The sequence below is a fragment of the Macrotis lagotis genome, chromosome 4 (genome assembly GCF_037893015.1).
Source record: "Macrotis lagotis isolate mMagLag1 chromosome 4, bilby.v1.9.chrom.fasta, whole genome shotgun sequence".
Lineage (NCBI taxonomy): Eukaryota > Metazoa > Chordata > Mammalia > Peramelemorphia > Peramelidae > Macrotis > Macrotis lagotis.
Window position 1 is genome coordinate 35,737,968 of NC_133661.1, and position 22,175 is coordinate 35,760,142.

At 43.4% G+C, this 22,175-nt stretch overlaps 1 protein-coding gene across 1 annotated transcript in view; it reads right to left on the reverse strand.

The window, feature by feature from the left end:
* The window catches only part of ADAMTS7 (ADAM metallopeptidase with thrombospondin type 1 motif 7), a 168,690-nt gene that overhangs the window by 91,417 nt on the left and 55,098 nt on the right, over nucleotides 1-22,175 (reverse strand). Inside the window, exon 8 of the mRNA XM_074232515.1 lies at nucleotides 19,641-19,784. Within this exon, the coding sequence (XP_074088616.1) occupies nucleotides 19,641-19,784 (144 nt within the window). The remainder of the gene's footprint in view (nucleotides 1-19,640; nucleotides 19,785-22,175) is intronic.

Here is a 22,175-nt window from a genome sequence, read left to right on the forward strand (position 1 = left end):
AAGTGAATAGATTGTGTCCCTTAACTGAGTGTAAACTCCTTGAGGAAAGGAGAAGTTTCATTTCTTTAGGGTCTGTATCCCCTTAACCTAGAAAAATGCCTTGTACTCCCTCCTCCTCAAACCTCTCCATAGCTGCTAAAGTGACATTCCTACAGCACAGGTCAGATCAATGCCCCGCCCCACATCCCAACACTAATAAACTCTAGTGCCTCCTATTACACACTCCTTTATTTTGTTTTTAAAAGGTTTTTCCCAACCTCAAACAGCCTTTTTAAACACTATTCCCCTTTACTTACACCTCCTCCAGCCAAACTGGTCTTTTTGTTGTTTCTTTCAGATGATGTTCATCTCCAGTCTCCATACCTTTGCACCCTGGCTGTCCCCCCTACCTCGATGAAGTCCTTCCACACACCTCTCCTCAGAACCCCTCCTTTCTTTCAAAGCTTCTGACACCTCTTTCTACATAAGATTGTTCTTACTCTTCCCAGATACTTTCTTCCCCCCCTAGAAATTACCTCATGTTTATTGTGGATGTTTCTTAATTGGTAACAGGACATTGTTTGCCTCAGAGTGACAAAGGCCAAGGTTTAAGACCCACCTCTGATTCATTCTGGCTGTGGGACCTGGAGAGGTGACTTAACTTGGCTATGAATTCAAGAGAGGAGCTGGACCACATTGGTAAAGGCTCCTGGGGTGGGGGGCGGAGGGGGGGGGGGTCCTGTGCCAATGAAATCTCAGGAAGGATCCAAGGCACATCTCATAGAAACTTAGGTGCCTATATTGTCTCACTAGATAGAATGCAAGCTTCGTGGGGGCAGGCAGGGATTCACTTTGGTTTCCTCTCCGCAGCCCCAGGATCACAAGCTCAGTGTTGTGGATTTATTTTGAACACACGTTGTCTCTCTTGCTAGAATGTATGCTCTTTGTAGAAGCCTCGTGGTAAATTTTTCCCTAACTCAATGCTTGCGAGATACTTCTCAATGATTGCGCATAGTAGGTGCTTCCTGTGACATGAAACTGAATTTTGTTCAATAACCCCATTTTACGGACGGTAAAAAGAAAGTGACTGGTCCAAGGTCTCTGTTTTCTAGTCCCAGCATCCATTCTGAATATGTCAATTTGATCCTACAGAGAGCTATATTCTAGGCAAAGGAGAGACCCTCCTCCCAGGAGATGAAGAAAAGGTCTGTGGTCAGCCCAGCTGGCTATGTTTGACTGAGATAGTTGAATATCTGGCCTTGTGGGGCCAATTGTACTTTCTTTCCCCAGTCTCAGAGGCCCAGCAGAGGGTTGGGGAAGGCAAGCTGGCAACACTTGGTAATCCGAGCCCCAGACCCTTCACCTACATTACCCAGGTAATTGTCTTGGCTGCCAGTCTGGGAGGCCCAGAGCCAGAAAGGGAGAGTGTTGTAGAAAGGCAGCTCACCCTGGCCCCAGGCTGCCATGTCTGGCATCCAAACATTGATTCAGTTCCCATATAAGTAAAGCATTTGCCCCAGGGTTATCTTGGATAACCTCCCATTTCCTCCCTTTCCATGTTTGGGGGCTGCAGTCCTTCGAGGAGGCCCCCTAGGGCTTCCCACTGAGAGGCACCAAAAACACTGAGCACCAGGCTCTAGATAAGAAGCTGGTCAGGCCTCCAAGGAGGGGAGCCTGAAACTCAAGCCTCAACATCTGCCCCGCCATCTCTGGGCACAAGTTCTACTATCTCTGGGCACAAGTATCTACTACCTTTAATGTGCCGGGCGCATTAAAAATATGATTTTACAACCCATTTTACAGCTGAAAAACCTAAAGCAGATAGATGATAAGTGACTTGTCCAAGGTCATACAACTAGTAAGTGTCTGAGGTCAAATTTGAACTCAGGACTTCTTGACTCCTGCCCTGGTATTCTTATCCATTGAGTCGAGAGTTCAAGTCGACTGCTAACTAGCTATGAGAAAACAGACAAGATATTTCCTCTTACCCAGCCTCAGTTTCCCAATCTGTCTATAACCAAAAAAACCCTGGGATCCTGAGTTCTGAGACCAAGAGTTCAAATCCTGACTGAGTCATGTACCTGCTGCAGCCTTAGGATCTTTGGAGGTCCTCAGTTGTAGCAACCTAATCATATTTCACACTGATGTAGGGTTTTATTATTGTCTTATCTGAGGAAAGAATGTTGAATTTGGATTCAGAGGGCCCGAGTTTGAAACCTGTCTCTTCTATGATCTCTCTGTCTGATCTTGGGCAAATCCCTTTCACCTTCCAGACCTCAGACTCCTCCTTATCTGTCAAGCGAGGGGGAAGACCCTGGGACTAGATCACAGTATCATAGATTTAGACCTGGAGGGGGTTCAGGTCCAACCCCCTCATTTTGCATATAAAGAAATCAGACCCACAGAGCTTTGAGTGACAAAATCAATCAACGCAAATCAGAAGTAAAATTTGAACCCAGTTCCTACAACTCTAGAGAGTATCTCTAAGGTTCCTTTCAGTTCTATGATCTCACAATTCCCAGAGAGAGAGAAAGAGACAGACACCACAGGCATCATTATACCCATTTTACAAAGTTACCAACTGAGGTTCAGAAGGTTTTAAGTGACTTAGCCATGAGTCTAACGCTAGTAATTGTCAGACCTGGGATTTGAAGGCAGGTTCTCCAGACCCCAAATCTAACAAGCCTCTGATATGAAGGGGCTGGTCTAGATGGGGGAGAGAAAGGACAGCAATAAGTATTTCTGAAGTTTACCAGTCACTGGGCTAAGCCCTTCACCAATATGAGCTCATTGGAACCTTATTTGAGATGACTTTAAGATCCTTCTAGGCCTAAATCTTATATATTTAAGGTCCATTTCTGTTCAAACATTCCATGCTTCTGAATCTAGGAGAGTCATTCACCCAGAGGTGTGAGGGGATGAATGTGTACATTCCCCAAAGGAGACCCTTTCTCGGGCCTCTCCCTCCCCACCCCCGACTCTCCATGCAGAGCCTTAGGGGGATGAGGCTGCCATCTCCACCCCCATTTCCTGAGATATTTAGAGACCAATGGGGAGGGAGAGGAAAGGAGCTAGAAGTATGAACAATTAGGGGACCACTCCGGCCCCTAATTGTGGATGGTTTAGACACAGTTCAAGCCAGTAAAGAATTTGGGGTTCTAGTTCTTGTTCTGGGGCTCACTTGGACCTGCCCTCCTTGAATCTTCGTTTCCTCATCTGCAAAATGGTCAGAATCATTCTCTCCTTGCTATACCTGTATCCCAGGATTCCAGAGAAGATTAAATGAAAAAAATGTGACATCTTTAAATGATTCTCCAAGAGGAAGGGATGATGATTCAGAGACCAGAAGAGAGAACCAAGTCAAGGAAATGGGAATGAACAGAAACATCTTCCCTTTGGGGAAGAGCTAAAATACAGGGAGCCTTGGAAATACCACGGCTGACCCTCACTGCCTTGGTAGTGATCATGACCAAGTGATTGAATAGTTCTCTGCCTCAGTTTCCCCTTTTCTGGATTCAGTTTTGAGCCCAACAGCTGCTATGGTGATAAAAGTCTGGAGTGCAAGGGTCTGAAAGTGGTCTGAGGTATCATCCTCATTCTACCACTAATTTACTATATGACTGAGAAAAAGTCACTGTCTCTCTTGACCTCAATTTCCTATTGGCAAGATGGTTGATGGGATAGGGAACTCGCTAGGATTCCTTCCATTCTCCTACCCCTCTGTTTAGAAAGAGAAAAGTCACTTTTTTGGGGAAATGTCACATCCTGGCTTGTTTTCCCCTAAACAGCTTCTAATCTCACCCAGCCCCAGCCCTCCTCCCAGCCCACACCCCCCTGCTTTCTTCCTACAGACTGATGCCAAGCATTTCTCTACCCCGCAGTCTAGGGCCCTGAATTGCTCATCTCTTTCTACTTAACTGGTTACTCCATCTAATTATAACCTAGCCCCACTGTCCCATGAAGTGGTTTGAGAAGTGAGATGGCCCTGCAATAGGACTTGGAAAATCCAGCTGCCTTGGCCAGCTCCCAAGTTCTCCCTCCAGTACAAACAGAGAGGAAGGAAAACAGCTGCCCAGCAGCGCCAGAGCCTCGGTACTCCCCATGCTGTTCACCCTCGGCTAAGGGCAGCAGGCAGCTGGAGCTGCTGGGAATTGAAGGGTTGGCCCGATAAGTGGACATGTTAGGTGGCCACCTGCCCAGGCAGATAGTAGGGGAGGCAGCGGTAACCTTAGCAGCCCCTCTGCTGCAGACCTCCCACCCCTAAACCCAACCCCCTCTCAAGACCATACTCGCTTCCTCCCCCCACCAGAATTCTTGTAGCACAGATGATAATAATAATAATGATAATAATTGCAGATATTTATACAGGGCTTTAGAGCCGTAACTTAACATATATTATCTCTTTGGAACATCCCACCAACCAAGAACAAGAATTACAGCTGGAACAATCCTCAGAAGCTGAATTTTCCTTCTTTCATAGTTGAGGCCCAAACAGGGGGAGGTGATTTGGCCAAGCTCACAGAGATTGTAAGTATTAGTCAGGATGAAGGTTAGAGCCTCTGTCTCTTTCCACAGGACACCACCATGGCCAAGCCTCCATGATGGCTCTAAGAAATGTGAGGTCATTAGCACAGACACATGAAGATGGCAGAATGGTAGGGTCCTCCCAGGAGCCAGAAAACCGAGTACCTGAGACTGTGTTAACAGAGGCCCAGCTTCCAGAAGAAAGGAAGTGACCATCTCACTGTTCCCTTCTCTGTTTCCATGCCTGGGGGACTGGGTTTAGTTCTGGCCACCATGTTGTAGGAAGGACATCTGAATGGACCAAAAGGCTTCCTAAGATGGGTCACAAGAATGGTGAAGGGACTAGAAGAGCCTGGAGAAGACAAATGTAGTTAACTGAAATGGGTGAGACAGGTAGGTGGCCCAGTGAATAGAGAGCACTGGACCTGGAGTAAAGATCTGAGTTCAGATTCATGGCTAGCTTTGTGCCTCTGGGCAAGTCACTTTAACCTCTGTCTGCCTCAGTTTCCTTATCTGTAAAATGGGGATCATACTTCCATCTATGGTTGTTATGAAGAGTTATTGAAATAAAGTAATGTAATGTGCTTTACAAACTTTAAACAGCCCCCTATGTAAGCACACACTGTTATTATAGTGAAGGAGACACTCCAGGGGAAATGGAAAGAATAATATTTAGTGCTCAATTATTACAAGGGCTGAAATGAGGGATGAGAGGGATGAGACAGTTCTGCTTGACGCCAGAAAGAAGAACCAGGAGCAGTGGATTAGGCTTCAGAGAGGCCAAGTTCAACTCAGTACTGAATAGTTTTACAATCATGAGAGTCAATCAAAAGGCCAGTGGGCTGCCTTGGGAGGTCACAGGATTATAGACTTACAACTGTAGGAGGACTTCAAGACCATCAAGGACAACATTCTCATTTTACAGATGAAGAAACTGAGGCCCAGGTTGATGTAGTAACTGGCTTGGGCTTCCATAGCTAATCTGAGGGAGGATTTGAATTCAGGTCTTCTTGAATATGAGTCTAGCACTGCCCATTATATAGAATGACCACCTGCAGATATTAAGTTCCTTTTTCCTGAAGGTCTTCACTTGCCTGGGATAGTGTGAGGAGGAGGAGGGATTCTGGTCTGTGTGGGCCACTGGAATCCTTTCCAATTTAGGGGCTGAGGAATCTATTCCTATGCATTAATGAGGACAGTGGTATTATCCTCATTTTATGGAGTTTCAGAAAGACAATGTGATTCAACCTACCTATCAAGAAACATGGTTGAGATTTGAATCCAGGTCTCCTGATTCCACACCTAGGGGTCTTCATCTGCTGGCCCTGAACACATACCTTGTTAGTTCCCTTTATAGACACAAGTGTCTTGTCTCTCCAACTAAACTATCAGTCTCTGGAAGGCAGGGGCCCAAGGGTCTTCAACTTCTTTCATGTCCTTCCCAGCCCTGAGCACAGGTTCCATAAACAACAAGTGACAATTATAATAATAGCACATCTACATATCATTTTAAGGATTCACATACACCAGAGGATGCCCTCACTAAATACTGATTCATGGTGGCCCAGGGACAGAGTGTATGGTGGAAAGGGGGGCTGGATTTGGAGTCAAAGTTCTGACAGCACTAGTTGGGTAACCTTGGGCAAAATAAGGTCCCCCTGGATTTCACTTTGTTTGTAAAAGTGAGGGGACTGGGCTAGAAAGACCCCTGAAGTTTCACGCATTCTAAATCCTAGGATGACGACCATCCCAAGGACTGTCCCAATAGTTTGATTGGGTTAGAATTTGCTTCTATCAGATACTAGCTTGAAAGAAGTCCAGTGACCGTATCTGTGAAGAGGCCTAACTGAGAGAGGTCTGGGTCAGCATTGGACATTGGTTGGCATAGTAGCATTCCATATGGAGTCCAAAGGCTCATCCCAGATGCCTCCTCCATAAAATCCCCCCTGATTCTTCCTTACATCCCCCCAAAGTCTTTTCCCTCTCACTGGATATTCAGTGAGCACATTTCCTGAATCTCCCCTTTGTAGTCATAACCCCAGTACATTCATTCACCTGTGTATAGCTTATCTTCTCAGTGACCCAGCCTCCTACCAACTCCTCTCCTAGAACATAAGCTCCTTGGGAGGAGGAACAAATTTTGGAGTATGACAAATAAAATGGGCCAGAAGCTGGGGGGGGGGGGAGATGGACTTTCTCAGTGGTTCTTAAGATTTCAGGGGGTCTGTAAACTTGGATGGAAAAAACTCATATATTTTTATTTTCATTTATCTCTAACCAAAATTTACCATTTCCTCTTATTATAAACTTTTAAAGAACCTATTATTCTTGAGAAGGATTTTGGAATAGATTCCCCCAGGCTCTTGCCAGCGAAGCCCTTGGGGCCCATGAGGTTAAGACCCCTTGGTCCAGGATGATCTCAAAAGCTACTTTTAGTTTCAATCTCAGAAATGTGGGACAGGAGCTAGAAGGGACCTCAGAGACAATCAAGTCATTTTAAAGGTGTGGAATCTCAGGCTCAGCTCAGGCCGCAAGTGAAAAAGTATCTGACTTGAATCCAGCCAGGTTTTCCTGACCCCAGACTTGGCACTCTATTCATTATACTACATCACCTTTTGCTTTTTTATCTGTTGTTCAATAAAAAATTCTAATCTCTGTCAAATTGTTTGGTTATAAGGAGATTTTCTTCCATTAGTCGGTCAAAAAAGATGTACTGAGCAAGTGCGCCCTGGCCATTTTAAGCACTGTAGGAGGGAGAAGTGGAAAAGAAGACACAGTCACTCCCAGGGTCTGCTCAAGGAGTAGGGACCAATGGGCAGGAACCATCTGGACCATCAGCAAGAGCTAACGGAATACTCCAGCCTAATTACTAGAGGAATTCAGAGGAAGGAGAGATACTTCTGGACTACGGCGGTCAGGGGAGACTTCCTGGATGAGATGAAGCTATGAGTTCAGTGGGACTTTTAGGAAGAGGATCATGGGGGGAGGGAACCATAGACCCAATAGCAGGAAGGGTAGGGTATCTGGGGGTATAGTCAACTGAGGAACAAAGCATATACTAAGGAGCTGGGAAATAAAACCTCAGACAGCTTATGACTGATGGATCAGTAGGTAAAAAATTTTAGAACTCAAAGAAATCTGAATTCAGTGTTATAGATGAGGTAGCCTTTTGTCCAAGATCTGCACAGCTAGGTAGCGACATGTCTGCAGAGGCTTTGAATGTAGGCATGAAGCCAGATTCCCTGTACTTGGAATATCCTCAAGGTTTTGGTGCCTCACAGGGTTGGGGAAGGATGGAATGAAATGATGAATGTTAAAAGCATTCAGCTCACATAAGGGATTCTTTCTATTATGTGATGAATATTAATACTATTCATTCCATCGACAGCTGGGAGGCTATAGGTTAGAAAGCTGGAGGAAACCATGGGAAGCTGCATATCTGGGTGGCCTTGCTTTACCAATGATCCCACCAAGAGCTGGCCAGAAGTCACATCAGGGGTTCTGGCTGGCTCTTCTCCTCCCTCCACCTAGAGTTCACTTTCCTCCTCTTCTGCTCTATGTCCCTGGGAGGAGTCAATAGACACCATCCATCAGGATCCCCACCAGGACAGTGCAGCATAAGGACCCCCCCCAGAGAAACTTCCAAAGTCAACAGCTTTTGGACCAAAGGCAAACCCATCCAGGGATGGATTGAACTTCCTGCAAAAGAATCTATCGAATTCTTTTGGTCCACAGACAAAAAGCATCCGTGGTGGGGTGGGAGGGTACAAATTGAAACAGGAATTGGAATGCAATAATCTGATTGTTTTTCCCAGCTCCTTTTTGCTGTTAGGACTATCTAGGTGTGTGGGGGTGGGGGGAATATCTGAGGACAGGAACAAATGACTCTACTGTTCATCAGGTTACTCCTAGGGTAATTTGCAAGTTGATAGGTTGCTGGTGTGTTGAAGGTCAGTTCGATGGGATTCCTCTTAGTTTTCTAACTGGTTGAGTATTTCAAGTTCCTTGGTCAGCTCATGCAAACATAGGTGGAGAGGAGGAAAGCAGGGAATGGTGAATATAAGGACATCCACACGCTGTTGCCTCAGTTTAGGAATGGTGCCTGCAAGGAAGGCTTTATGCATCTGACCCATTATATAAAGGGGAAGAATAGCTGATGATTTGGGCAAAGGACTTTGGACTTGAGAGTTAGGAGAATCTCCATCCCAAGAATACCCATCCCAAGTCCAAAAGTTTTTGATAACCAATGAGCAAGTCACAGTATCTCTGAACCTCAGTTTCTTCATTTGTAAAATGGCCATGGTAATATTTGCATCACCTGTTCTACAAGTTTGTTATGAGAAGAGCAATTTGTAAACCCTCTTTACATATATGCCTCATCCTATAACAGGTGTCTATGGCCCCTCTGCCAAGATATGGGGAGTATCCTTCCTCATCCTTCTGAAATCATGACCTGATCAAAGGGTTAATTTTTTTTTTGTTTGACTATAGCTTGTTACAAGGGAGGAACTCTACTGGGGGATGGAGAGGGGAGTGAATTAGTGGGTACTAACAGATATAAAAAAGAGAAATGGCTTCAATAAAATATTAATTTATGCATTATTATTCAAAAGAATAACAAGAAATCATAAGGAGAAAGGCATCGTGCTTTACTAAGTAAGAGCTTATTTAAGAGTCAGGAAGCCCTGGCTTCAAATTCTTTCCTCTGATGTAGTGTACCCAGGAAAAGTCTTATGTTCTTCCCATATGGCTCTCAAAGATATAATATGCAGAACAGATATGAATCTGCATTGGTGAAGGGATTTTTCTCCATGGTAGTGCCTTATAGCAAGGAAATCACCAGACTAGTCCAGAATTTTAATAATAATGGTTGTTGCCCTTCGTGGTTGAAGAGGACCAAAATGGCATCACAATGTCAAAATAATGATAATAATAATAGTGTAATGACAAATAATAAGAAATGAGGCCAAATTGTGGCATGAACTTGGATTAGACAGGACACTGAATCTTTAGCGACTGAATTGACCTCTGGGAGAAGCGGGAGGTAGAACCACTGAGTAGGAAGGGACCCAAGAAGATTGTCCATCCTCATGCTTACCCTGATTAGTTGACGCAATTCTAGGTAAGGCATTTGGTTCACTTGAGCTTCACTTTCCTCATTTGTACATCGGTGATAAAAAAAAAATACCTTACATTATTCAGTTCCAAAGGTTATTGTGAGAAAAGTATCTTGACCCCTGTGTACAGGAGAATACGTAGTAGCAAAGAATCGTAATCAAAATGGGTGCCCAGCAACTGGGGACTGAATGAACAAACCACGATATAGGTTGTGATCTAGGATGCTGCCACCAGAAATGAGAAGCCGGATGAATTCAGAGAAACCTGGGAAGACTTGTAAGAATGGACACAGATGGAAGAGAGCTACAGTTTCTACGACAGCCACAAAAATGTCAAATGAAACAATTCTGTTCTCCATACAGTAACCAATCCGTGAATTCAGAAAAGAGATGATGATGGAAACTTGCTACAGTTTGGCAGAGAGATGATGGAGCAGAGAGGTGCAGAATGGTGTGCATATTTACATGCACAGTCGCTGGGCTGCTATACTTTGTTTAATTATACTTTTTTGTTATAAGGGAGGACTTTTATTTGACATGAGGGGTTGTGAGTATAGGGGGAAGTTAATGACTCATGATAGAGATACACAGAAAAAGATAGAAAGGCGTATCAATAAACATTTAAAAGATAGAGAGGAAAAAATTTCAAGGGGTTCTTGCAACAACCTAAATATGCAATTTTTAGTAACTACACATAAGTTCAATTTCATATACAATCCTTTTTGGGTTTTATTTTGCTTATTTTTGTATACTGAAATGTCATCATAAAAAAGTTGTGTAAGTGACTTGGGAATAGAAGGCAGAATAAGCATGGTAATTCTCTAATTAGAGGAGAGAAAAGGATGGACACAAAAGATTTGGAAGTAGCATCCACCAGATGTGCCAATGAATTGGATTTGGGGTGTGAGAGAGAGACTCTGGAATTATGAATCTGGATAACCGGAAGGGTGGGGTGCCCTGGGAAGTTTGAGAAAAGAGAGAACTTAGGAAAGATGCTAAGTAAGTTATGTTTTAGATAACAGTGAATTTGAGATGCCAATCTATAGCAAAAGCCTTTGCAAACCTTGATTTTCCTTGCTTGGCCCAAAGCCTTAGGGCCCAAATGTTGCTGTTGTTGGCACATGCAATGAGGTATCTTACCAGAACATCAATTGTTTAAAAGAAACACTGAAGGGATCAGGGAGCTTTCATTCAAAACCTGGCTCTGTTATTAATTCACCGAGGGATCTTGGACCCAGGCCATAGGAATTTAGATGTGAGAGAAATCACATATCTTTCCTCAACACACCCAGTACTTTTGTATTTCCAAGAGCAGATAGATGGGGAAGGAAGCAATGAATTGAAATTTAAATTCAATGGGAGTTGGGGGCTAATTCTTTGTATTTTTGTATTTTCATCTGCTTAATTAACTGATGAATTCATATGGGCATCTAGATGACTAAGAACATAGAATGCTGGACTTGGAGTCAGGAAGATCTGAGTTCAAATTTGACCTGGGATACTTCTTAGCTGGGTGACCTTGGGAAAATCACTTTAGCATGTTTGCCTTAGTTTACTCATCTGAAAATGAGCTGCAGAAGGACATAGCAAACCAACTCCAGCATCTTTACCAAGAAAACCCCAAATGGGGCCAAAAAGACTGAGACATGACTAAAAACAATTGAACTACAATAAGCAGGAGATTAACAAATGCTTCTTAATTGGTTAATTAACTGATGCAAGAGATGTCTTAGAAATGACCAGATGTGCAGAGTGAGAGTCATTAAGAATCAATAGTGACTCTGAGGAAGATAACTGGGTGGAGGGAGGGGACCACAGTGAAAATGGGATTTAGGACAAAGTGAAAAAGAGAAGAGGACAAAATGGCAGGTTACAAAGGATTCTCAAAGGTCATCCAATTCAAACCATATCCAAGCGACAATCCCCTCTCCACCATAACTCAACATGACCCAATAAATGACCATCCTGCCTATACTTACATGCTTCCCTCCCTCTGAGACAGCCCACTCCATTTTGTGATACCTTTAATTGGAAGGATGTTTTTCCTTCTATCAAGCCTAAATTTGCTTCCCTTGGACTTCCACTCATTGTTCTTAACTCTGCCCTCTAGGGCCAAGAAAAACAAATGAAATCCCTCTTCCCAGAGAATGTCCTACAAATACTTGAAGGCGTTTACATCTCCCTAAGTGTCCTCCTAACCAGGAAATACATGGCAAGTTAATTCAACTGTTTCTATGATATCATCTCAAGGATTTGGCTATCTTAGTTACCCTCCTCTGGGTGCTCATTGGTTTATTAATTTCCTTCCAAAAAATGTGGCACCCAGGATTCAACAAAATTCTTCAGAACTGGACTCACCAGGGTAGAATATAGAGGGGTCGTATTTTACCCCTGGTGACTGGAAATCATTCAAAAAATGGATATATCTCAATATTGTCTTAGGTTGCATTATCTTCTGGTTTTCATATGATTGACTAATATTGAGCTTGCATTACCCTGAAAGCTCCCACATCTTTTTCAATGAACTGCTGTTTAGCCAATCCTATCCCATGTTATTTTGAACCCATCTAAGACTTTATATTTATTCTTCCTGTATGGCATCTTGGTCAGCTCGGTGGTACTGTGGATATAGGGCTGGGCCTGGAGTTAGGAAGATCTGCGTTCAAATATGGTCTCAGACTTATAAGTAAAGTGGCCTTAAGCAGGTCATATAACTTCTGTTTGCCTCATTTTCCTCATCTGTAAAGTGGAGATAATGATAGCAAGTACTTCCCGGGTTGTTGAGAGGATCAAATGAGACAATATGTACATGCAGTCTGGCTAATAGTAGATACTATATAAATATAACCTGTTATTTTTATTATTATTATCATCATTCTCTTATTAGCTGTTGCACAATGTTCTAGTTAGAGTTTCTTGAATACTGAGTCTTATACAACGTGTTAGCTGTCTTATCAGCTTCAAACTATTTATAAGCTTTTTTCCAAGCATGCCATCCATCCCTTTAGCAAGTCATGAGAAATGAGCCATGAAGAAAATCTTCACAGGAGACCTCCATTCAAGGAATGATTAATAACCATAATCTGGCTGTGGCCATTCATTCGTTCAGGTCTGAATCTCTCCCATCCAAGTATTAACCAGGCCTGACCCTGCTTAGCTTCTGAGATTAGAGAAAAATCAACCTCCTTCAGAGTAGTAGGGTGAGAGCAGATCTGAATCTCCCCAACTGGGCTGTCACCTAACCCCACGTCCCTTCGTTTTTGCTACACACATGGCTAAAGTCTAGCTACATTCTATCCATAAGTTTTCCCAGTCTATTAGCCTAGTAATCTTGGACTCTAAGAGAAAAGGGAAATGAGATGTACCTAGCACAACTTGTTCTTAACAAAGCCAAAAATGCTGGTGGTTGTTGCTTCCCTTTCTAAGTGTTTTCTAATGATCTCAATAATGTCCTTTGCTGTCCAACTCATTAGCCTATGATGAGCAAAATCCATTCTAGGTCATTTCTGAACATCTGAACCCTGCCCTCCTCTCACTCCATCTATCACCATGGTCGGGTGCTTAGCAATGACTCTGCCCATTCTTTAAGCTCCCCAGGTCAGAATCCTAGTGGTCCACTTAACATGAACTTTCCAGGGGCAGTTTACTGTCTCTATTCATCTTGAGCCTTATTAGCAATGTGACAAGAATGTAAGAAAATGAGAGAAGCAACAATAAAACAATAATAATAATAATAACAACAAAACTTGGGAAGAGTTTATGAACAGATACAGAGTGAAGTAAGCAGGACCAGGAGAAAAAAGCACAGGATGATTAGAATAACATAAAGGAAAACAGCAATGAAAACCACTGATCATTACAATGCCTAGTCTGGAACCACAGGTTCAGAGTATCTGTGCTAAAGTATGCTACCCATTTCAGCAGAGGAGTGGTGAGATGCCATATAGAATGAGGCATACACCAACTTACAGAGGGTCAAAATGTTGAGAGTTTTCTTTTCTTTTTCTTTCTTTCTTTTTATTAATTTATTTACTAATGTTTTTGCTTCTGAGTAATGTTTCTTTGTGACAAAGATTCGATTGAAGTGGGAAGGCACAATCATCAAGAAAAGCAACTGGGTAAAAGATGAAAGAAAAAGCGTAAATGAAACAACCCTAAAACCAACAACTACAGCGAGTTTGAGTCCCCCATCTTTAAGGTAACGATGCTATTAGAGAGAGAGAGATACTCCATGATGATAGAGAAATGATACCAAGAGAAATGTACCAAAGTCCACAGGATGAACTTTGGAGAAAATCTGTCTGGATATTGGCTGTGGTTCCCCAGATTTATTGAGGTTCCACTCCCCACACACACACAGTGGCTTGCCAGGACTCTGGAAGCTTTGGGAGGAAAATCACCTACAGTTTTATCAGCAAAGGAAATTGGTAATTTAGGACTAATCCAAGATCTGATTAATAAATCCTTTAACCAACCTCCCTTGCCTCCAGGGACTAACCCCAACATACACATTCTTCTGTTCCAATCTGTACAACACAGGATTTGAAATCTGATGTCCCTCTCTCGGCTATTTACTACTTGGATGACCTTCCCTTGGGGCCTCAATGAAGCTGAGGGGCCAAGGCTGAGAGTCAGATGTGTTTTCTCCAAAATTCATCCCAAGGGCTTTGGTACCTCTGAATCCTATCTCTAGATCCTAAAGTCCTATGAGGACTGGCAGGTTAACCTCCCTAAAGTATTGCTTCATCCTATCTCTTCCTTGAGGCCAAAACTCCAATCAGTCACTCCTCTCAGCCTGAAGAATACAGGTCAAACTCAGCCCTGCACAATCTGGACTGAAGTTATCATTCCAACTGGAAAATTTTGCCTTCGATACTAAATAACTCTGTGTGACTATGGGTAAGTCACAAAAACTTCTGGGAGCCTCAGTTTCCCACTCTGTAAAATGGGGGTCATCCTAGGTGCCCTACCAAAAAGGGCAGATTATACATAAGGTGGTATTAAAGCCGTGTAATAGATAAGCTCCCTGAGGGCAGGCCTAGTTCCCTATTTAGACATTGGATCCCAGAACCTAAGCAAAGTGATTGGCACAAAATAAATGCTTAATAAATAAATCCTTGATGACTGATCAACTCCCCTGCCCCAGCTATATCCCAGTAGAAGAGACTTTTCCAGGTTCTGGTCCTGCCTTCTCCCATCCCTCCGCCTTCGTTAACAAGCATTGGACTTATAATGGGAGCCCTTCACTGTGTACCCCAAACAAGTCATTTCATTTTGTTGAACCTCAGGTTTCCCATCTAGAGAATGGGGATAATAATATTTGTCACAATACTGAAAGCACTTTGTAGTAATGTCATTGTATTTGGTGGTACCATTCCTTATGTCTGAAGATACCTGGGTATCTACCTCTCGGGAACCTTCCCTTCCTCCTTTGCCCACCCTATCCAAAGAGTCTTCCTTGACATATTCATTCAGGAGAGAGTGGTCCCTCCCCATCTTCAAATTTCTGTCTTTTCCCCACCCCACCTCTCTGATGTTATCTTCATTTATCATCATCAGCATCACATCATCATCATCATCATCATCACCATCATCATCAATTGCCTAGATTTCACTTTTCATTCTCTATTAGAAAGTGATCTCCTCGGGTGGCTAGATGGCACAGTGGAGAGAACACTGGCCCTGGAGTCAGGAGGACCTGAGTTCAAATACAGTCTCAGACACTTAATAATTACCTAGCTGTGTGGCCTTGGGCAAGTCACTTAACCTCATTGCCTTGCAAAAAAAAAGTGATCTCCTTGAAAACAAGGCCTGGGGTGTACCATGGAATTTCAAAGCTGGACTGGCTCTCAGGAGTCATCTATTATCCATACTGAAAACCAGAATCCCACATAGCTCTTTGGGGCTTCCACATTGAGAGTGGGACCTTATATGCAGCAGGTATTAAATAAAGGTTGAATTGAACTTAGTAAAAACTTGATAGTTGATTGGCCTAGGTGCTGGGTACAGAGTTATGAGGATATCATTAACCTGGAAGATGGAGACTCCAGACCTCATGTGGTCCAAGGACTGGTGAGATCCTGTGGATTGGATCCATTTGGTTTCGGGTCATTTCTCCACTGGCCTTCCCTACCTGGTCTTGGTCCAAAGCCCTTGATACAAGTCTTCTGAGAGACAAATGGAAAGCCCACCATTACTGCAGGCTTCCCACTGTAAGAAACTTGCATTATTTTCTGTTGTCTAGGTTTTAGTTTCCCTGTCTATAAAATAATCATTCCAAACACTAAGACATCAAATAACATCATGGATTTAAACACAAGGATAAAATCAGAGGCAACCAAACTGCCAAAAAAAGGGACAATTTTTTCTCATTTTCTGCTTTTTTCCATGGGGATTTTTGCGTTACTTTCTCTACTTCTCCCCTCCTCCAATTTGCCTTCTTTCAGGATACTCTGTTAAAGACCAGGCTGGCTTAGAGTTCCCCCTCCTTATTCCCCCCACCCCAGTGGAGCCAAGAAGGACAAACATTCCACAGAGGCTTGAGGACTAGGGGGTGGGAGCAGCCTGGGCGGGCATTGCTCAGGGGCTTCTCCTCAGGCTGGATTTGAGAGGCTGGACAGGAGACTGAAGAATGTGTCCTTGGGTGGATGGGGAGGATGGAGCTTACAAGCCCTAACTGTTCAGGGGGATGGGATTTCCCAAAGATCTTAGACCCACATCCTCCTTTTCTCTATGGGGACCACAGACGTCTGGGAGTTTTCCGCCCTGCCCCCCCCGCCCCCCACTAAGTAACTCTGTCTGTGATGGTGTTGTTATTGAACACAGGAAGGTCTCCATTCAAGGTGAGGGGGGCGGTCTCTCTTGCGGTGCAGCTGTCTGCTCCATCCTTAGGGGCTCCCATCCTCGGGTGCTATGTCCCCCTGACCACTCAGAGAATCTCAGAATTGTAGAGGGCCGAGGTCGCCTTCCAACTCCGGGATTCCTCCCATTGGAGCTCTCTTTTTTTCTCTGGCTCTTAAAGGTGAACCCTAGGCAGAGATTAGTACCAGCTTCTAGAATGACTACAACCTGTTCTCACTGTCTCCTATAATATATATATATATGTATATATATTTATATATAAATATAAATAATATATATATATATATAGGTTTCATCTAGATAGGGAGTAGCTCAGAAGGGCAGTGAATAGAGTCAGAAGGAGCTGAGTTCAAATCTGATCTCAGACACTTACCAGGCAAGTCACTTTACCCTCCTTGCCTCAGTTTCCTCATCTGTAAAATGAACTGGAGAAGGAATGGCAAACCACTCCAGTGTCTTTGCCAAGAAAACCCCAGAGGGAGTCAGAGAGTCAGAAACAACTGAACAGCATCTAGTAGATAGCTAGGAGCCCTGAACCTGGACTCAGGAAGACCTGAGTTCAACTGCAGCTTCAGCTACTGCCTAGCTGTGTGACCCTGAATAAGTCACTTAACCTCTAACCATTTCCATTTCCTTATCTGTAAAATGGGATAATAATGGCATCTATCTCCCAGAGTCCTTTGAGGATCCAGTGAGATACATTTATATAACACCTACTATATATATATATATATATATATATATATATATATATATATATGTTTCTGGATTTTTTAAGACAAGTGAAAGTTTAGCACCCTTCCCCTTCCTCACGGAGACTTTCTTGGAGGACATGGGCAGGATGAGCACAAGACAGAAGATAGGAATGGGCCTGTATTTTTGAAGTAAGTCCCTTCATCAATCAATCAACATTTATTAAATGCCTACCATGTACCCTTGGGATAGAAATACCAAGAATGAACCAATCGTGGCCCTTAAGAAGCTTCCATTCTACTGAGGAGAAAAAAAAAAAAAACGGAGAAATCAGTACAAGAAAGATTCCAAGTTCTTACGGAATAATGTGGAGGGAAGGAGGGAATCAGGACGGCTCCATGGAAGAGACGGCCCCTGAGCCCCCGGCCCCCAAAGACTTCTTTCTCAGTGGGTGTTCTGCCCCACAGGGAGGGCAGGAAGTGGTTTTGTTGAGTGTCTAAGTGGCTGCCCCCTCTTCTCTCTGCCCCAGTCTCCTCACAGTCCAGACCACACAAGGGTGTGTGTTTTCTAGGACATGTTTACAAGGAAAAGGAAAACAAACACTCAGAAAGGCTCCATTTGAGGAAGGTCATTTCTAGTGCTTAGAAATGAAAACTATCCAGGCCCAGACAGGGAGGACCTTGGTGACTTGAAAGAAAAAAACTGCATTGTGGCCTTTGGTTTTTACATCACCTTTGTTTCCAAATATAGTCTTCCCTCCCCAGCAAGTCATCCTTTGCAAAGAAAATATTATTTTTTAAAAAGAATGAAAGAAAAGCAATTCACTAAAACTAACCAACACATCAATGGGGTCTAAGGGTACATGCTGTGTTCCACACCCATAGCTTCCGTCTCTTCAGAGACAAGAGAGGGACAGAGACAGAGACAGACAAAGTGAGAAAGAGAGAGGGAGATAGAGAAGAGATGTGAGAAAAAGGAGAAATGAAAGACGGGGGAAAGGGAGGGGAGATGGGAGGGGGAAGAGAAAGAGAAGACACACAGAGAAAAGACAGATGAGAGAGAGGTGAGAGGGAGGAAGAGGAGGGAGAAAGACAGAGAGAGAGAGAGAGAGAGAGAGAGAGAGAGAGACAGGTGGAAGAGAAATGAGAGTCAGAAAGGGGGGGACGGGAGACAGAGAGTTACAGACAGGTGGGAGAGAAATGAAGGAAAGAAAGGGGAAAGAGAAAGAGACAGAGACAGAGAGTTCTTCATCCCTTTAAAGGTCAAACCTGGGGGACAGCTAAGTGGAAAGGGGTGGCTAGGTGGCACAGTGGATAGAACATGGGCCCTGGAATCAGGAGGACTTGGGTTCAAATCTGGTCTCAGACACTTAATAATTCCCTAGCTGTGTGGCCTTGAGCAAGCCACTTAACCCCATTTGCCTTGCAAAAACTAAAAAAAAGTCAAACCTGGCAACAATAATCACACAGCATTCTGTGTTTTGCTGACATTGTTCTTTTCACTAATATAGTTGTAGTTAGGGTCCATACTGTTCTCCAGGTTTTGCTTCCCTCACATTGCATCAGCTCATAAATTCTCTGATATTTTATCTAAGTGAATTAGAATAGAAGAATTTTCCAGATGAAGTCAGGTTCATAAGTCCCTCTAACTGCAGGATTGCTTTTGGGGCATTCCCATTCATATTCCTGTATGTTCCTTTTATGTAACTCTCTTCCTCAAAAGCCTTCAGTGGCTCACTATTGCCCTGATTTGCTGAGTCTGGCATGTAAGACCTTCCACAATTGGGGCAAGAACATCATAGGGATGACAGATCTTGCTCTACATCCTTCATTCTTTCCAGATTCTCACTGCCTTTGACATGTTGTCTTCCCCCATTAGAATGTAGGCTCATGGAAGGCTGGTACTCTCTGCTTGCACTTATAGTCTGGCTCACAATGAACACTTCCTCACTGTTTCTTGACTCACCTCACCATACCTTTCCACCAAACTGATCTGCTGGCTTTCCCCCTCCTGGGGGAACATGTGCCCCCAGCTGTGCCAGGCTACTCCTCACAATGGAAGGCGCCTCCTTGTCAACTCGTCCACCTCTGAGGCTCCCCACCTACCATGAAGCTCAGCTCAGAGACCTCCCCCTTCCTGAAACCCTCTCCACTCTCTCAATTATTTCTTCTTTTGCTCTCTCAGATTATATATTCTCCCATCTTATCCTCTACCTAGGACAAGGTAAGTTTCTTAAGGAAAGGCCCTTTCATTTTTAACTGTATCTCCAATATCCAACACAGTACTTACACATAGTTGGTCATTTATAAATAGCTGTTAAACTAAACGGAATCAGTGATGGTCTCACCTTCCCAGATCAAAAGGGAGCAGTGGGGTCTCCCTCAGTTGAGGTTTACAATAGCCCTCCACCCCTGCAGGCAGACAAACCCATCTATCCAAGGGGCTGAGAAGACTCAATACACTTACTCGAGGAACCTGGTGACGTACTCCTGGCTGCAGCGGGACCAGGTGAGCGGTGAGGTGTCATACAGGAGCTGTGGAGACATGATGAAAGGCTTTTTCCCAATGGGCTCGCAGTCATTGCCGCTTCCGTCATGTTGAATCCCAAAACTGCATTGAGAGCAAAGGCCGGGGAGGGGATGGGTGAGCAGCCGGGCCTCCGGCTCGCACTGCTCCCCATCTGTAGACATCAACCCTTTACAGAAACTCAGCAGACATGTTGACCAAAGTAGGAGAAAGAAGTAGGGGCAAGGAACCACCGCCACCCGTCAGGTTTTTATAAAATACCTGCTCAGAGGGCACAAGCACAGGGTGAGGATTCAGGACACCTGGGTTCTAGTCTTGATAATGCCTCTAAGTCTTAGTTTCAAATCTATAAAATGTAACTAGGGGACCACTAGTTCTCTTCCAGGAGTGAGCTGATCATCAAATTTTCAGTGTGAACATTTACATCTCAGAAATCAGTAAATGTTATAAATTAGATATCTGGTCTCCTTTTCCCCAACTGGAAAACAAAGAGATTAAACTGGGATGACCTCTGAGGTTCCTTCTGACTCTCTCTCGATCTAGATTCCAAACTCCTTGCCTATGACATCTGGAAAGTTAAATTTTACAGTGTGTTGTTTGTACATTTCTATAGAGCTGGTTGTTAAACATTGACTAGTATGTCCTTAAATCCTCCCCATTTTGAAGGCTGTGATTTCTATATCTTCCATTTCCTATTCTGCAAAATGGCACTTCTAGAAATATTGAGAAAATCAAATGAGATAAATGAGTGCAAAAGTTGGGAAATGAACTCCACCGCCTGGCTGTCGTTCTATATATATATATTTCCCCTTTCCTTGTCATTTTCTGAAATAAAAATCAGGAAAATAATAACCCCTCATATGTGTGCAGCATTTTATCTCCTAACAGAATGGAAGCTTCTTGAGGGCAGGTGAAACTTCAGTTAATTTCCATATCAAGTACCCAAGGCTGGCATAATGTAGGTAGCTGATCTGTTGATTAATGATTTATAAACAACTTTCATATCTATTAAGTCATTTCATACCTAATCACCAAACCTCAGAGTGGGAAGGGACTTCCAAGGTCACCTAATCCAACCCAAACCTGAGCAGAAATCATCTCTATTAAGTGGTCATTGAGGCGTTCCTTGAACACTTTCATGGATGGGGAACTCACTAGCTGTCAGGGCTATCCATTCTTAGGGAAGATAGTTCTTGCTGCTAGGAAGGTCATGGATAAGGGTCTGCACCTGTGTATTCATTTATAGATGAGGAAGCTCAGATAATTCTCTGCTTCCCCTCCTATACAATGAGGAGAATTCTCCTTTTTCTCCCATTTCTCCCATTAGGCTATAGATTTGGTGAGAAGGGACAGGGGAAATAAATGGAGGAAGAGGATAGAGAAATCTGGTCTGTTATATATTTGGAGTCATCTAAGACCATGAACCAGGGATCACTTCACCAAATGGAGAGAATCATCATTCACAGCTGTCTCCAGCTGTGGCTACTTTTGCCATTGTGCTTTCCCGTGGGTTTGTGAGTCTACTTTAAAGCTTCTATGACTTAGACTGGGCAAGGGGAAAGTTTAAAATCATAGGTTTTTTTTAACAGTGCACTTATTTCTCTTGAGTACTTCAAGTATCCACAATGAGACTAGTAAGCTATTTTCCCTAGAAAAGGCCCTTAGGAAGCCTGGGAGGATTTGCATGAACTGATGCTGAGTGAGATGAGCAGAACCAGAAGAACATTGTACAACCTTAGTGGACTTTCTCATTCCATCAGTGCAACAACCAGGGACAATTTGGGGCTGTCTGCAATGGAGAATAACCTCTGTATCCAGAGAAAGAATTGTGGAGTTCGAACAAAGACCAAAGACTATTATCTTATTGTGTAATTTTGCTATCTTTTATATTTTATTTTTTTTCCTTAAGGATATGATTTCTCTCTCAACACATTCAATTGAGATCAATGCATACCATGGAAACAATGTAAAGACTAACAGACTGCCTTCTGTGGGGGGTGGCAGGAGGGAAGTAAGATTGGAGGAAAAACTTGTAAAATTCAAGAATAAATAAATACAATAAAAATACATTAAAAAAAGAAGAGGCTCTTAGGAGACCAACTTTAATGAATAGATAAGAATGGCTTGTAATTCATCCCCAGTCTATTGGGGTGCTCTCAGACTAGAAGACAGCTGATTCTTTGAAGGTCCAGTGTCTTGTGGTCAATCTGCCTTAACATTCCAGTTCAGTGGGATTCCTGACTACCAATTCAAAAGTACACTTTAGTCCTGGTTTCTCCAATAGTGAGTGCCCCTTGGTGGGGTCTGATTTCATGAACTGTCACAGTTTAACCCAGAAGTTCACTTGCTTGAGGGTGCTCTAGGACCCCACTTTTCTCAGAAAAAAGGAATAAAAACCATTCCCATCAGCCAGGGACCTCACAGATCTATTTCAGCCCTGAATCACCTGTCTAAAACAAAAGTTCTCACCATTTC